The sequence below is a fragment of the Notechis scutatus genome, chromosome 1 (genome assembly GCF_049901735.1).
Source record: "Notechis scutatus isolate UNSWTSFEM ecotype Mainland chromosome 1, rNotScu1.2, whole genome shotgun sequence".
Taxonomy (NCBI): Eukaryota; Metazoa; Chordata; class Lepidosauria; order Squamata; family Elapidae; genus Notechis; species Notechis scutatus.
In genome coordinates, this window is record NC_142009.1 from 42035147 (window position 1) to 42052152 (window position 17006).

At 41.3% G+C, this 17006-nt stretch overlaps 2 protein-coding genes across 7 annotated transcripts in view; one reads left to right on the top strand and one right to left on the bottom strand.

The window, feature by feature from the left end:
• Positions 1–17006, bottom strand: part of LOC113420537 (uncharacterized) — a 223495-nt gene that overhangs the window by 20861 nt on the left and 185628 nt on the right. Inside the window, exon 6 of one of the 2 annotated variants that reach the window (XM_087962029.1) lies at positions 14821–14991. The exons of the other annotated variant lie outside the window; for it this stretch is intronic. Coding sequence (XP_087818155.1) covers positions 14859–14991 — 133 coding nt within the window. The 3' untranslated portion in view covers positions 14821–14858. Of the gene's footprint in view, positions 1–14820; positions 14992–17006 lie in introns of those variants that run through there. 2 annotated transcript variants of the gene reach the window in all.
• The window catches only part of BCL2L11 (BCL2 like 11), a 37547-nt gene continuing 27151 nt past the window's right edge, over positions 6611–17006 (top strand). The window contains exons 1-2 of one of the 5 annotated variants that reach the window (XM_026684215.2): positions 6611–7051; positions 13670–14099. In XM_026684215.2, coding sequence (XP_026540000.1) covers positions 13694–14099 — 406 coding nt within the window. In that variant the 5' untranslated portion in view covers positions 6611–7051; positions 13670–13693. Of the gene's footprint in view, positions 7052–12073; positions 12239–12348; positions 12754–13669; positions 14100–17006 lie in introns of those variants that run through there. The other 4 variants (XM_087962017.1, XM_026684222.2, XM_026684207.2 and 1 more) reach the window with 4 other exon arrangements.

The window sequence follows — 17006 nt, forward strand, 5'->3', positions numbered from 1 at the left end:
ATTGGGCAAACATTACCAGACCACTTTTTAGAAATAAAGCAATAACAAAAATGTTCAACATCAGCATTTTTATTGGAATGTTTGCCTATATTAGAATCAGTGGTGGAGACAATAAAGGGACAATAAGTCAGAATTTTCATCATATTTCATGTACCAGTCCACATTTACACAATAGAGTAATCCTGCAAACATAGTGCTGAAAAGCAAGTTACTAGCCAGTGATAAGAATTCTACAATTAGTGGTCATCTTTTTTATGGTTAGTTTTATCCCATAATCATTTATTTGAATTTCCGCAAACAGGATAAAACCTATGTATCTATACAATTTACTGTATAGCAAGAAAAATAGCTTGACTAGTCAAAGATTCTATAGTACTTGGTGAAACAAGGTTTATATCACTAACTAAAGTCATGAATCCAATTATTAGTTTGAATTTGGCTCAAAATAATATTGTCTATGTTCTGATATAGCAAAGAAACTGATAGTAATCAGGTATCTTGGAATTGTTCCTTACACGTCACAAATCATGTGTTGTATACTATCACCATTCATGACTTTTTAAGATTCTGAGAGATTAGCTAGGTCACACTCTCATTTGAGCCACTTCAATGTTGCCAGATCTAAGATGCAAAGACCTGGATAACAGGGAGCAGACACAACACTTTGCACAGCATCTTTTAGTGATGTAACTTTTTCCCACAATAGTTTTTCTCTCTTGAAATCAATAAAAATTAGGTAGAGAGAAGAGAAGCAAGGCTGATATCATTGTTAGTATTTTTAATTAATGCTGCTTTACAGGAAATGTTTCCAGCAAGCTGATAATTCCAGATACTAAATCATGCTTGGATGTGTCCCCATCTTTGTGAAGCCTAGAGCCTTGCTGCATACCATTTACCATCTTTTATATTTGCATCTTTAATCTCTCTTTGTGGTAATCCTGGAAGTACAATACTATTCTTTTCAGCCAACAGTTGTTATTTAATGCTGTGTTTTATGGCATGGTCTTTTTTTTTTTTTTTTTACTTCAGCTGACTATTCTAATTTATCTGTTCATTTGGACTCACTGGTAAGAAGAAGCAACTCTTAAATCAGGGGTGCAAAACTTTTGTCTTCACAAGAACTATAGTAGGTATTATGTGACATGTTAAAAGCTTTAGACATCTCTTTTGTCCTCAAATCTCCTCAAATCACCAAAAATGCACTCTAGAGGGTTTTCCGAGGCTACCACAAGAAAGGTTAAGGGCTGCAAGTGCCTACTCTCTATACTTTTTGCACCCTGCACTCATAAAATACTTTTCTGTAAATAAGACCGAAGTCAGTGCAGCTTATTTTTTCAAATAAATCAGTCCAGTCCCTTTCTTTAGTCTTTGTTAATCAGCTTCACTCTTATTGTTGCATTGCCAATGACAATGGTAATTGCTATCTGTAGGATCAATCTCTAGGAAAAATAAAAGGTTTAGAACACTGGTGTTATCCCAAAGGCCCCAGAGTAAAGCTGCAAATGGAGCAGTTTGTGTCTTGATATTTGGGGCCCAACTCTTTTGGGTAGTAAATGCTCAACTCTCTTGGGAGCAGAAAAGACAAAGAAGCATGCAGTATAGCTATCTCCGTGTGAATTTTCTCAGTGTACCTAGAGCCCATAGCAGTCATGTGAGCTTTGTTCATTGGCTCTTTTTTCTTTTCAGTTGTCAATATTAACACCAGAAGTGACTTTTGACTTCATGGGAACCAGAAGGAGAACTTGTGAGTCACTGCTCTTTTGAGCCATGTAAGCCCTCTCTCTCATGGCAGGACTTGAAAAGAAAACACAGACACAAGAATGGATATGTAGGTTCTCATCCCAGCTAGATACTGAACATCTTAACAGAGGAAGCTGACCATGCTTATTATCACAGATATCAGCCAGCACATATAATTTAAGCTCTGAGAAAAATATTCAATATATATTCGTCAAAAATCATCAAAAATAAAATGAAGTAATTAAATTAATTCAACATAGTAAGATACAACTTATTCAAGTATTATAGCATTAGGACAATATATTAGTACAAAATTCAAAGTAGGTGTTTTGAATGGCAACATATGAGGGCATAGACAAAGCATGGGTGTTTTAGTCCTTAAAACACCCATGATTTTTGAAAAGCTCAAACAGCTGCTTCAGGACCTCTTTTTGGTATGCACAGAAGCTGAAATTAGCCTCTGAAGAAGCCACACCCAGCCCTAATTAATATTTTGTCAATAACATTATTAGATTACCCCTATTCTAATTTCACTTCCACTGGATAAGAGATAGCCCTGGAGTTTTAAACTTCATTTTTGTAGTCTTTGGTTTGTTTATAAAGAACAGTGCTTTTCTAAGAGTATGGTTACCATACTCTTACCTTCCATCAGACCAATTGCAGACGCTCAGCAACCAGTTGATAATGATCAAGACTAAAAAGGAGTTCCCTCCTGATTATTTTTGTTTAGGCACTTATAAGATTAAATTGTTCTCCATTCACACTCCCCTTGTATCGTGCTATGGATACTAGTTGCTCATTGTGTGTGATGGAATTTACAAATTGTAGAAGAAAGATGCAGACAAAACATTGATCAAAATAACTTCTTTGTGCTGGCACCAGTTTCCACCTCTATATAAGAATTACAATCTTGTTGACAATTACTTCAGAATAAGCCTAATTAAAAACAGTTGAATTTACTTTTGAAGAAATGTGCATATTATTGCAAGATACTTTGGATAAAATAGTATGGTGAGATACTTATTTTGTTTCAAGCTAAAGTATTAAATGTTCATATAGAATAGAAAGTTGTCTAGAAGAGAGAAATAAGAGTGGCAATGTTAGACAACAGGAAGCTCAAAACCAAACAATCCCTCATATATTTCATTGTTAGTGCTATTCTGCAAGAAACAAATGTCGACTAATAAGTTGTAACTTATTCCAAGTAACTGAATGACTTCCGTCGCTTTTTACATTCTGATTGTTATCAGGCATAGGGATCCAAAAAAACAAAAACATACTTAGAGAAGCCCATTGTTAAGTACTCATTTTTATCCACTCTTTGCCTATGCTTGTATGTTTTTATAATATTTATTTTTAATGTGGATTTATATTTTTTACATTTGTTGTTGTATTCAATTGTTGTATGCTGCCCAGAATTGCTTTTTGTGAGATGGGTAGGTAAATTTGACATAGCGAGATAGCGAGATAGATAGATAGATAGATAGATAGATAGATAGATAGATAGATAGATAGATCGAACATAAACTCCGAGTTGTTGAGTGTTTGGAGATTCCAGAAAAAGGCGGCTTGAAGGGGATTACATCTTATTCATTGTGTTCATTTCTCTGTAGGATTGAATTATTTGGCCGTAACAGACTATTTTTTGTTCTCCATTATACTCATTCCTCATTCCAGATATGCATGATTTATTTCCACTCACCGTCACCTTAATGACATAAAATGAATAAGACCTATTCTTTAGTAAATATTGTACAAGATGAAAAACAGTTGGATTAGAAGGATACTCAGAAACTAAAAATTGGATTATATAACAGACCATTGTTTTAGTTAACTACTAAAACAATGAAGAAATCATTACATCTGTGAAAAATAAAACTTCCATGACTTTGAATACCTTTGTAAGAAACCTCCCAGAAAGGCTAATTTATTTATTGATTTCATTTCTCTGGCCACACATCTCAGTCAGTGACTGTGGGTGGCTTGCAAGTCAAAAATATATTACAATTAAAATACTAAAAACATTTAAAAACAAAATTGAAATGTCCAAAATAAATATACATAACAGCTGAAAAACTTGGCCAGTTAGCAATACAGCCAGGAAATGGGGCCCTTAACACATTCAGCACCTCAGGCTTGGGAACATAGCCAAGCTTATAGGTCTTTAAGAAAGGCTAACAGGATTAGGGCCATTATAATCTCAAAAGAAGGATGTTCCATATAACATGGGGCCAATATGGAAAAAGGCCATCTTGTAGTCCCTGCCTGCTGACACTCTTTCACTGGTGGGATCTGCAGCATGCCCACTCTGCTAGATTGGGTTGGAATGAGACTTTTGGGAAAAGGCAGTCCCTCAGGTATCCCAGTTCTAAGCCACGTAGGGATTTAAGGATAAGGTAATTGCTCTCCCAAGAGATTAATTCAATAATTAAGATTCTATCCCTATTCTGGAGATAAAAATTGAATTCCCTTCTTTTAGCATAGGGTCAATTTATCAGATGCTTTACAATACCAAACTAGGGGCTTTTCAAACTGGACTACTCACTCCAAGCTACTGGGGAATTAAAGAGAGAAGTGGACTGATTTTACCTGTTATATCACCTTAAAAAATCTTCCCAGAGCAATTGGGAACAAAAGTGGAAAAAATGGATTGCTCACAAGATATACTGAACTACTGCAGAAAAAAAGATGTTTAACAACCTGAATTATATTACCTTCAAGCTGGAAATGAAGTTCAGCTGACACTTTACTACTTTTAAACCTATAGAACCCCAGTTATTCTTCCTGGTAGATTCTTGATTTCAGTGATGGTTAACTTTTTCAGCACCGAGTGCCGAAACAGGAGTGTGCATATGCCGAAAAGGCAGAGAGTGCCAAAACGTGTGTGCGTGCACCGGAAACTGGAAGAGCAGCTCCCTGGCATGCAAATGTGCATCGGCCACCTGGTCTTTCAGTTTCTAACGCACATGCACGCGTGAAGGCCAGCTAGCTGGTGCGCATGTACACGCCAGAACCCAAAAGAGCAACGGGTGATGCCTGGCATGCCCGGAGAGATGGCTCTGCATGCCACTGCCATAGGTTTGCCAAAACGTTTCTATTTCCACCAATATTCAAGGCTAACACTAAACAACCTATCATATTCATTCTCGGTTTTTCAATATAGGCATCCTTCGCAATTGGATGGAGAGGGACAATAAGGGAAAGTGATGAAACAGATCTAACAGACCCTTTTGTTTTAGTAGCATTATGATTTATCTATATGGAATCATTATAGATTTCTATTAATGTTGCCTGAAATATCCATGTTTTTTCATCTTACATCTTTCTCTGAGAAACTAGTTTGAAAAGTTTCTGATTCACCTGACAAGCACACATACAGGTAGTCCTTGACTTACAACCATTTGTTTAGTGATCATTTGAAGTTACAATGGTACTTAAAAAAAATAACTTCTGATGGTTTTCACATCTATGACTATTGCAACATCGCCTTGGTCACATGATCAAAATTTGGGTACTTGACAATTGGCGTCTATTTATGACAGTTGCAATGTCCTGGGGTCATGTGATTACCATTTGTGACCTTCCCAATAAGCAAAGTCAAAGGGGGAAGCCAGATTCACTTAACAACTGCATGATTGGCTTAACAACTGTGGCAAAACTTATCATAAAATGAGGCGCAACTCATTTAACTGCCTTGCTTAGAAACAGACATTTTGGACTCAATTATGGTGATAAGCTGAGGACTACCTGTAACTACTTGATAACAGCAAAACAAAAATATGTGTGCACACACCAAGTTACTATGAGAATATTTTTTATAACGTTACAATATTACAAAACCAGTTTTTAACTTTCTTTAAAATGTACATATCTATAAACACATTCATTTTTAGCATTTTTGGTTTGTGCTCTTCAGTACTCAAACATCCTGCACGAATTTAAATTCATAACTTAGAAATAAGAAGGACCCACAAAGGCAGACAGTATTTGCATTTATTAGCTCACAGTTGTCACCCTTACTTAGGAAGGTCCTTCCTCAAGAAGAGATTGTCTGAAATGACGTAGGGACTCCTGCTTCAGCAGGGGGTTAAGCTAGATTCTAGAAGACCTCCAAGATCCCTTCCAACTGTGTTATTATTCTGTTATCCTCAAGTCACCTCCTTAGACAATGGCAAAAAAGAATTCTATTCCGTACCTCGTGCGTGCCTATTTGTGTGTATCCGCACGTGCGTTTTTACACGCCAGTCCTTCCCGTTAGGGCATACAAAAAGCACCACCTCGGGCAAGAACTTTCCTTGTCTCGACGAGGCAACAATTTACTAATTACTTAGCTCGTTACACTTGCATTGTCCTACGAGGGAAGTGGAGGCGCTCGTGAGATTCCTGCCTCAGGTGAGAGGAGCACCTCAGGTGAGAGGAGCACCTTGACCGGGGTGGGGGTGGGAGGGGTCACTGCCGCTTATTAGCCAGCGGCAAGTCCCGGGTCAGACTGTTCGACTCTCCAAACCGAAAGCCCGACCACGCCAGGGAGAAACACTGCAACCTCCCGAAAAGGACTACTTCTTCTCGCGAAGAACCAGTGGGGGACGAGGTAAGGCAAAAGCCGGAGCGCCTCGGCGGAAATTTTGGCGCGAATGTCTCCCGAACCCTTGTTATTCCCCGCCACAGACTCGCCTCATCCGCCCTCGCTCTCCCCTCTCTCTCTCTCTCTCTCTCTCGCCGGACGAGGCTGTTCGCTTCAAATGATTGGCTACCGAGGCCGGGAGCCAGGCAGGCGGGCAAGTCTCGACCGCAGCTTTTTGTTGCTGTTGTTGTTTTGCGCGCGCGGCGAGGGCTGGGAACGGAGCCAAGCAAGCTCTGCAGTTGGGAGTCCCGGCGGCTTGGAAGCCAGGATCTCTCCCCCACCCACCCCGCTCCTCCCTCTCCCAGTCCCAAATCCCAAGCAAGGATTGGCCACATTGGGATTGGAGGCGAGCAGCGAGGAGAGCTGGTCTTGTCTCTTTCTCCCTCCCTCCCTCCCTCCCTCTCGCCGGCTCCTGAGGCTCGCGGTGGCGACTTCCCTGCTAGGCGCAGTCGGCCCGAAGCGGAGGAGGGTCAGGGGCCTTTCAAAAGCCTGACATTGCAACGGATGGGGGAGACTTTCAGGAGTGTGCGGGTGAACTGTAGCTCTCCAGATGTTGCTAACGTTCAGCATTTGCCGTGCCGGCCGCGGGATCGATGCTGAGTGAGAGGCGCTGGCATTTCTCCTTGGTCAGAATGTGGTGAATCCCAGATTGCCCAGCTCTCTAAGGGAGGAAGCTAAAACGATTTGGTAGGTGGACTGATTCTGTTGGTAAAGGTGGGGGGCGGAGTGGAGAAATTTAAGTTCGTTTAAACTTTAACGGCACGTGTGCTGTCCCTGTACGGTACTTCCCTACGATCTTCAAAGCAGGGGGAAAAATAAAGTTGGGTGGAGACCCAAGACCTTTCTTCAAAAGATTGCGTGTGAGACACAGAGGGAGAGTGAGGGTTGTTTACCTTATCTTCTCTGTGCTGCTTTATGTAGCACTGTGGAAATGTTGGGGTGGAAAGCCTTTCTGTTTCAGTTCCATGAACGTGTAGTTTTATTGGCAACAATGCAGAAATAATTTGCCATTTCCTTGTAGGATTTTTAAAATTCTTAAACTACATCCTTGTATTTTCTTGATAGTCTCCCATCCAAATATTAATGAAGTTTGACCTTGCTTGGCTTTTTTGACATGAACCAAGCAAGTTCGTCTTATCTGTGTCCAAGATGTAATAATTGGGCACTTTTAAATTATTTCTGGTGTCCCTGACTGGTCTTCAACCTGCCGCATTTGACCATCTTACTGTTCCCATTGCCGTTTGACAGCAGACTATATAAGGAGCTGTCAAACGGCATCAGCTGGGGGAGTTGGGGCTCGGCTCCAGCCAGCCGGCTGCCAGCCCAGCTGGGCAGCCACGTTAATCTGTTACTGCTTCAATAAAGAAACGTTACTCTTCAGCTCCTGTGTCTGCCTGGTGTGTCCGTCTAGACCAATACAACAATTTCACATAAAGGATTAAGCAAATTCATGAAAAAGAAGGATTCTACCTGTATATTCCAATTGCTGGAAAGCAGTAGTTGAGAAGGACTATTTGTGAACCAGCTAGATATATTGGATTGACCCTGTGTGAGATAGAATGCTGGAGTAGACTTTTTATCTTGCATGTCTTCCAAAGACCTTGTAACAGTATAATTCCAACTGGAAGGTTAGGCCGAGAAATATTTGAAGCCAACCCTCAAGTTTGTAGTTGAATGAGGGGGTTAACCTGAGTTTCTTATATTGAGAAATAGCACTTGGTATAATCAAGTCAAGAGAATCCATTTTAAGTATGTTGAAGCAAGACATGTTTTGGTAAGATCAGCATAGCTTGATTTTGTGTGAAAACAACATAAAGTGTGGGGTTCATATTAGAGGAATTTGTGGAATACTGTTGTGAAATGAAGTTTGTACTCTTAGCTGTGATGAGAATGAAATGCAAGACTGAGGAAGAGGCTTTCTGATAGTGGTGGGATTTAATTTTTTTTTACTACCCCGTTCTGTGGGCGTGGCAGGGGAAGAATACTGTAAAATCTCCGGTCAGAGGTGATATTTGCCACTTCTCTGAACTACTCAAAATTTCCGTTACTGGTTCTCCAGAACCGGTCAGAACCTGCTGAATACCATCCCTGTTTCTGATGTAAAAGCAAAAGGATTGGAAAAAGGAAAGATGTCACAGCATGGCATGTCACAAATCTTTGGAGAGCTTAAATTGGACAGGATGGGAATCAATCTAACTTAAAACTATCTCAGCTAATTTGCTGGATGATTTCTGCTGGGAAGAGGAAGGAGGAGTGTGGCCTTTTGATGATTAGTTCTGAGTTATTTTTGAAAATATTAACTGTAGTATGTTCCAGGAGTGACTCTAAGTGAGAATTTGTAGCACTGTAATAAAGGGATTACAGTCTTTTCTGTCAGGCAGCTTCCAAAATAGCAGTAGAATACTGTTCCCCAGCTTGTGGCATTTAAGAATACTGCAGGGATCTGTCTGTTGGGAAAGTCAGTCAAAGATTGAGGCCACAATACCATCAATATTCTGATGACCATCTTTATATTCCCTCTGAATCGGCTAAGGCAGAGCAGGGATCCAGAAAGCATGTTGCAGTACTAATGATGAGACATTTCCAGGCTCATGGGTGAGAATATACTCTGTCTGCTCTGGATGATCTGCAGTGTCCCAGAAAAAACAAAGAATTTATTGCCATCCAGCAGCCTGGTTTAAGGTGACCTGGACCCTGTTCAGTAGGGAGGGCCTCTTAGAATATCTGTGGGCTGCTGTGAGGCTTATTCAGGCTTTCTAGTAAATAAAACGAAATTCACTCCAACTGGATACTGACTGGGCCAGCTGAGGGAAGCTGAGCAGCTGGGCAGACTGAGGTGCATGCAGCACAATCTGGAAGTATGATCTCGGATGAGTTTGAACTGCTGACTATTGAGGTTCTATAGGGTTCTCTGTGCTATCAGCTTGGCCACCTGTTCACTGAATCCAGACCTCTCTGGGTCATAAAGATGGCCATGGAGATGACCTGCCATTGGATCCATTCTATGGTATTGCCCTCTTTGTTGAAGGGAGTGTACCTCATGGCTTGAAAGCAGAAGTGGTATGCCCCCTCCTTAAGAGGTTATCCAACAAATTTTCAACAAATTTCAAACGTTTGACCAGTTTTACAACTTTCCCCCTGGAGAGGGCACTTATTGAGAAGATGGTCTGTCTTCAGCTGAAGAGAACCTTGGAGGAAATGGATAATCTAAACCTATTTCAATTGGGTTTCAGATCAGGAATTATTACAGAGACAAACTTGGTTTCACTTGTTGCTATCCTGTGACAAAGTTAGGATGGAGGTGGTATATCCATCCTTGTGCTCTTGGACTTGTAAGTGACTTTCAATACTATTGATCACAGTTTCCTTTTGAACCAGTTCTGTGTTGGTTCTCTTCCTTTCTCTGGAGCCAGTTCCACTTGGTCTTGGTTTGAGGGATGAGATCACTTCCTAAGCTCCTTATGGGTAGGCTGCCTCAGGGTTTTATTCTCTGTCTCTCTTCCTTTTGTATGAAACCTTTGGGTGGGGTCAGCTGTTGGTTTGGAATCATCAGTACACTGATAATACCTCACTATGTACAGTATTTCAACCATGGGCTGGCCAAATGAGGCTGTCATAGTTCTGTTCCAGTGCCTGAAGGCTGTGAGTTTTGGATGAGAAGGTACTGTCTCCAACTGAATCCTAGCAAGACCAGATGTTTGTAGGTGTTTGGACCACCTAGATCTGGGGTTATTCCATTTGCACAATAGGTTGCACTTTCCCATTTAAGAACAGTGCAAAATCTGGGGGCTGGCCTGGACTGATATTTTACACAATGAGCAGGTGGCTAGGAAGGCCTTTATACAACTTAATCTGATGTATCACTTGTACCATTTCTTAGATTGGAGACTTTTCAGACAGTTACTCTAGCTCTAGTCACCTCATGGCTTGATTACTACAATGCATTCTGCATAGGGCTGTTCTTGAAAAACACTCAGAGGCTCCAACTGGTCCAGATCACAGTAGAACATTGATATAACACCCCTGTTTTGTGACCCATATTGGTTGTCTGTTTCTGAGTATGATTAAAGGTACTGGTCATACTCTTTAAAGTCCTGCATGGCACAGGGCCTGGTTATTTACGGGACCACTGTCTCCCATCATACTGCTGGCCAGTTCAGTTGAGTAGGATTGGCATGCTTCAAGTTCCTTTGATTAGCAGTGTCATCTATAAGGATTTCTTCTTTGTAGCAATGCCTACCCTGTGAAGCGAGGCTACCCTGATATCCAGATAGCCCCTGCTCTTCTGGTGTTTAGAAGGATTGTGAAGATCTTTTTTTTTTAACCCAGGCCTTTGGCAAGGGAGAGTGAGACTTTGCTTTGTTTCTGTTCAGTCTGTTCTTCTTGCTTTCCTTTATCTTTCCCTCCTCTTCTTTTTAATTGTAATTTCCTTGTCTTGGTGGTTGTAAGCTTCCTAGAGTCATTGGGAGTCGGGCAGCATAGAAATTTGATAAATACATATATACTCAGTCCTGTTTGGTTATGGGGCACTCTTGGGGATTTAGCTGGGAATAATATATTTATTATATTATTATGCATTCTGGAATGGTTTGGAGGCTTAGCTAGTACAGAACGCCTGGTTATGGTTTGGTACTGCATAGTCAAAATCACATTTTCAGTGATCTGCCTCTGATGTCTATTTTGGAACTTACTGCAAAATACTGATGCTAATATGTAATGCCTTAAAAGCATCATCAGATCTAGGTTGGATTTTTCCCCCCCAATATATTCTGCAATGAAGGTTATAGCATTGAGAAGTGTGGAAGAGACAAAAATCCTGTTGTTGGGTTTAGCTGATGCCAGGAAGATGAGGGGCCTATTTGGTGATGGCGCCATCATTGATGCTCAACGTCTCTGTCGAACTCCTCCTGCTTCGACCCTCAATATGACTTTTAGTTTATTTCAAAGTCTGCACCTCATTATCCAGATTATTATATTTTTGGCCTGTGATGCCTTTGCTCCTGACTATTTTGCATTGTGTTTTTATTGTGACAGGCTCTTCTCAATGTTTAGGTGATAGTCATCTAAATATAAATCATGTTCATTGGTCATGTCTACTCTTCCACAGGGCTAGAATTCTCTCTCTGGACAGAATGAATCATCTTGGGGTGTGAAGCTTCTAAACCAGGGAAGAGGTGGAGTCTAGTGGTTTTATTATTTTTTTATTGAAGCTTGTTGTGGGGGACGGCGAATAACAAATATTGCGGGGTGCGGCTGCATCTCTGCTTTTGTCAAGCGAAAACGTATTTCTCTACGGAAACGGGTTGCCAGTTGCTAGACTCTCGGATTCTTCTTCGCTGTTGCTGGCATGTTTTAAGAAGAGAACTGAAAAGGTGGGCGTCCGTAGAGAACGCAAAGCAGAGCTCAGCGTGGCTGCTGCAACTCAGCAGCCTTTCTCGATCTCGACTGCCGTCGTCACCGCGGCGGCTTCAGGAAGCTCCTGAGGACATAAGGAGGGAAGGAGCAGGGCGGGCCGCCGCGCGGCGCGGCGCAGGGGTTGTGGCAGGCCGCGCGCGTGTGTATGTGTGCCTCCCCGCCCCCGCCCCCCCCCCCAGCATATAAATGTAAACAGTGCCCTCGCGCTGTGGGCGGAGCCGGGCTGCCTCTAACGCGCCCGGATTGGCCCTGCTGCCTTATTTTTTTTTTTTATTGGCGACGGGGAGGGCCTTGCCTTTCCCTGGAGAAGCAAGTCAGAGCGCGGGGATCTCGCTTAGTTGGCTGCTGTTCGGTCTGCGCGGCCAGACGCCAGCAATCTCCGAAACGCGCGCGAGCTTGTCGCTCACCAGCCGCCCTCGAGTCCGGCTTGCCTCTGTGATGATTCAGAAACCCTGACGCGTAAGTACGGCCGGCGGGCGGGCGGGCGGGGTGCGGTGGGCGGGATTGGGGGCCGGGGGTATCTTGGTGTGCGCCCGTGTCTCCACCCTCTCCTCTTGCTATCCCCTCCCCCTTTGCGTGTCTCTTTCTGGCTCTGTTATTCTCCTGCCTTGCACTCGCGCTCCCTTTGTTGGGTTTTCGGTGGGAAGCGACCTGTCTCTCGCGGCTCCGACCGCAGCTCTCCCCCGGTGTCGTTCAGCAGCGAGGGAGGGGCTTTCCCGAGGCGACTGGGGTGACTTGGCCTTGGATTTCTTTTCAAGTCTCGGCGCGGGGCTGTTTCCACCCCCTCCACCCCAACCCCACACTCGCCACTTCCCGCACCATCACCTTTTTTTGTTCCCTGCTTGCGATGGTTCCCCAACTTGGTGGTGGATGCTTGCCTTGCGCCGGCCTCTCCTACAACCTGTTGTTGTCGCTTTGCGGGAGCGCCTAATCCAGTCGCGGGACACGGGCGTTTGAACGAAAGTAAATAAAAGGTGAGTTGGAGCGCGGTAGGTGGGTGGGAGGCAGGCTGCGACCCTTGCCTTGCGGCTGGGGGGCGGGGGGGACCTGTCGCGCTTCGTTTCTCGCTCGTGCCTTTTCTGCTCTGGATTTCGCCGCCGCTTGAACGACAAGCTCATTAAAGAGTGTGGGTTTTCTAAAGGTGCCAAGTGAGATGTTTTCCTCCCCGCGTGTAGCGCGTAGAGAAGGATTTGATCGCAGCCCTAGAAGGATGAGGGGAGGTGGAGTGAGCAGAGGAGCACTTAGCAGTGTACAAACTATTGTGACGCACTTTTACAACTGATTGCTCTTGCCAAACCTTCCAGACTTGCTGTGATCAGCATATTCGATAGAACAATGGAGCGAGAGCCTGGCCGACTTCCCCGTCCTGCACAATCACCGCATCTACTTCTAACATTTCAACACTGTATCTGATCCTCCTGTATAGAACTTGGAGGGCTGGAGGGTGCGGATCCTGAGTTTAAATATTTCACCATAACCTCCTTTTTTAGAAAAAAGAAAAAAGAAAGTCAGTTGGTTCCTTTGCCCTCCCAAAAGATCAGACCTGGAATATTGCTTAGTTGGCTCCCAGGTTTTGTCCTAGAAAACTTTTCTTACTGTTTTCTTTTCAATAAGCCTTTTTACCTCCTGAGAGATATTGGATTGGATATACACTTTTATCCCTTATTAGTCTTTTATTTTTAAAGTTTGACAGGCAAGAAATCAAGATTAATTAATAGGTTTGAAATCCTGTGGTGAATGTAAAATGTCATGGAATTTGCATTGCTAATATGTTGGTAGTGATTTCTATTCACTGCAAGTCATCACTGTTATCAAGTTTGAATGAACTTTGTGTAATTTGAGATGTTTTTCTCTCCTCTCTCTCTCCCCCCCTTTTTTTTCTTCTTCCAGGGTTGGGGGGAAAAGAAAGACCAAATGGCAAAACAATCTTCTGATTTAAATTCTGAGTGTGAGAGAGAAGGTGGACAATTGCAGCCTGCTGAAAGGCCAGCTCAGCCTCATCACCTTCGGCCTGGGGCCCCTACCTCCTTACAAACTGAATATCAAGGTAATCATTTGGGTGAACGGGACAGTTCATCACCCGGTAGCCCTCAGGGACCACTGGCACCACCCTCCAGTCCCAGTCCATTTGCAACCAGATCCCCGTTGTTCATGTTTGTAAGAAGATCCCCACTGCTGTCCAGATCCTCCAGTGGGTATTTCTCTTTTGACATCGACAGGAGTCCTGCACCTATGAATTGTGACAAAGCAACACAGACTCCAAGTCCTCCGTGTCAAGCTATCAATCATTATCTAAGTGCAATGGGTAAGCAAGAGCATGGTAAGAAACTTTTACACTCATCTTTGAAATATAGTCAACACTTCCTATTCCCCTTTGAAGCTGTGTTTGTGGTTTGAAGTTTAGGTTTAAGAAATAATTTGCCTTATGTAGTACTAGAACTCCAGTTCAAGGTGAGCTATACTGATTAAAATGTTGGAAAGAGGAGATCCAGGTTTAAATCACAGTGTTCAAGCTCATTGGGTGATCCTGATTTTATCATTTTCTTTCAGTTTAAGCTTACTTTATAGGCATAAGAATAGGGGAATTTAAAAAAGAGAGAACATGAAGCTTTTTGAAGGAAAGGTGGATATAAATGTAATGTTAGCATTTGAAAGTTTTGCAGCTAACCCTCATAATGTTGACTAAGGATAAGAGTACTGACTAATGTATGGAGTTCTTTATAAAAGTCACCAGATAAAATGAAATATTTTGACAAAATGAAATTAGAATGAAAATAAACATATATTTTCATAAGGATAACTTTTTGTAATATAGAAGAAAAATGAGAAAATCCAAATGAACCAGAAATTGGTGTATAGCTTGTTGAAAATACAATAGTGTCCTTTTGTTTGGAAAGTGTTTTAAATGTTTGTGGCTTTGGAAGAAGTAAGATCTAAATTGTATTACTGCATGTAAATGTCATTTTCAATGTGAGTGTTTGAAAATGACATAGTAGAATGGGGATGATGGTCAAGGATTAGGACCAGAGTATACTCAGAAGTTGATTTTAAACCTTTATTCTTTTATTACCAGTGAAGATCACAGTCTCACAGTTATTATCCCCAGGATGGGAGTTTCCATTGATGTCCAAAAGCACTTCCATCTAAGTGCATATAGTGTTGTGTCAATGCTATTATCCAGAGTAGGCCTTCTGTGCATCTTCATTCCCTTACTGAAAATTGGAAGAAATGGGAAGCAATGTGTTTATGGTCCCTATAGTTTGGCCTTAGATGAGGATTGTAACCAAAATGTCCAATGAGCTTCTTGGTCCTTTCTTTGCATCATTTAGAAACATAGGAGGATATCTCTGCCTTACTCCGTGTAGAGATTTTGAATTCCACTCATCCCACTTTATACCATGCTTATCCAATGGATTTGTGCTAGTTAAAATGGGCTTTATTTGGCTTCTGAATGAATAATTGGTTTTCAGAACATTTTTGCATAATTTGAGTAGAGGTGTGTGGTGTAGCAGCTCTAAATTTTCTTTTAGTATAATGGAGGTTTTTTTTAAACGTATGTAGTGATCAAGAGCTCTGTACTTCTTTTTCCTGAAAAAAATGGTGAATGTGTACTTTCAGATAACTACAATATACAGTTTTTGTACAAAATACAGAATGGGATGCTGAATCATTGTTGCTTTGAACTGCACCGATCTTCCTCTCCCTTTGAAATAAATAAATTTGTTATATATTTTTTTTGAAAATGAAAATGTTTATTTTTATTTGCTAAATATCTTTATGTCATGTAATAACCTCCCATAAGGCACACAAACTCTTCTAGGAAAAAGAGCATGTTTCTTATGATGTCTAGTCCAAAAGTCTTTTAAGAAGAGGCTTTACCTAATGAAAAAATAAAAGGTTAACACTAATTAGGTGTTTTGCAAATTGATTCAGGTATAATCCTACTTGATTCCCATTTGGGGTATATGTGCATGAGGTGTTGTAGCGCATCCTGTTCCCTGTGCTTCAGCATAGCTGATTTCCTGCTTTGAGTGCAGTGTTTATATAGCACTAAACTAGGAGTAAGAGAAGCTACTTTGCACAGATATGCACTTAAGCCAGTATACTCCCAAGAGCATATATCCTTTTTAAAGTGGCTTAGGCATCTTCGCCTTATATTGCAGGCATGTTTACCTTCCACTTTTTACCATGGAAACTGAAGGTACTTCCTGAAAATTCCACCAATCAGAATCTAGAGAAGAAGAAAAAAAAATCCCTTGGTTTTTAAAATAGATTCTGTTGGGGCTTAATTTGCCTGGCATAGCTGAAAGAATAGAATATTGCATGCATCTCAGGAAATTGTACAGCTGATTGATTAGGTGGTAGATGGTGATAATTGTGTGTGTGTGTGTGTGTATACACATATGTACACACAATATATATAAACTGTAAAATGAGTGGTTTTTTTTCTATTGAAGGTAACAAGTAGTGCGAGCAGTTGTTACCTTTAATTATAGAGGTTTTGTAGCATTTTTTAAAATACTGCTTTTTCTGGTGAGGAAGTGCAGTAATAGGGAAAATTACCCTAACTGAATCTCTGCCTACAGCTGTTAAAACAGAGGAGCTTTGTTTGGGGAGAGATGGCAACAGTAGTAAAGAATGAAGTTAACAAGTAGAAAAGGGGCATTGCATGTTATTGGAGGTCAAATATGTACATTACTGAGTATTTTCAGCAGCCTGCCTGTATTGAATTGGTTAAGCCAGTGGTTCTACTAGAAATGATTGTTTTATTTCATTTGTTGCCCTGTTCCTAGGAGTTGGGGACTTTATATAATATGTGACAGTAACAAAAGAAAATATAATGTATCCTCTTAAATTCTGCTATTAATTGAAATTATATAAAGAAGTATTTGTGTAGAAAATAGATTTATCCAACCTCTCAAGGAGAAAAATCCAATTTTAGAGCAGCTGTCATTGATGCTATATTATCTTCTTTGTTGCTTAAATGATACAGCTATTCTTCAGTTTTGTTCAGGTACATAAATAGGTACCATATAGAAGCTGGTCAAGAGTTTTCATTCCCACTGAAACTAGATCCAGAAGTAATGGGCATAAATTGTAGATATTTAGCTTTATTTTAATATAAAGTAAAAGCTTTCTGATGGTGAAATAGTATAAATGTGGAATAGTTACTTTGGAGAGCCAGTTTAGTCTGGCGATTAAGGCACCAGGCTAGAAATCAGGCAGC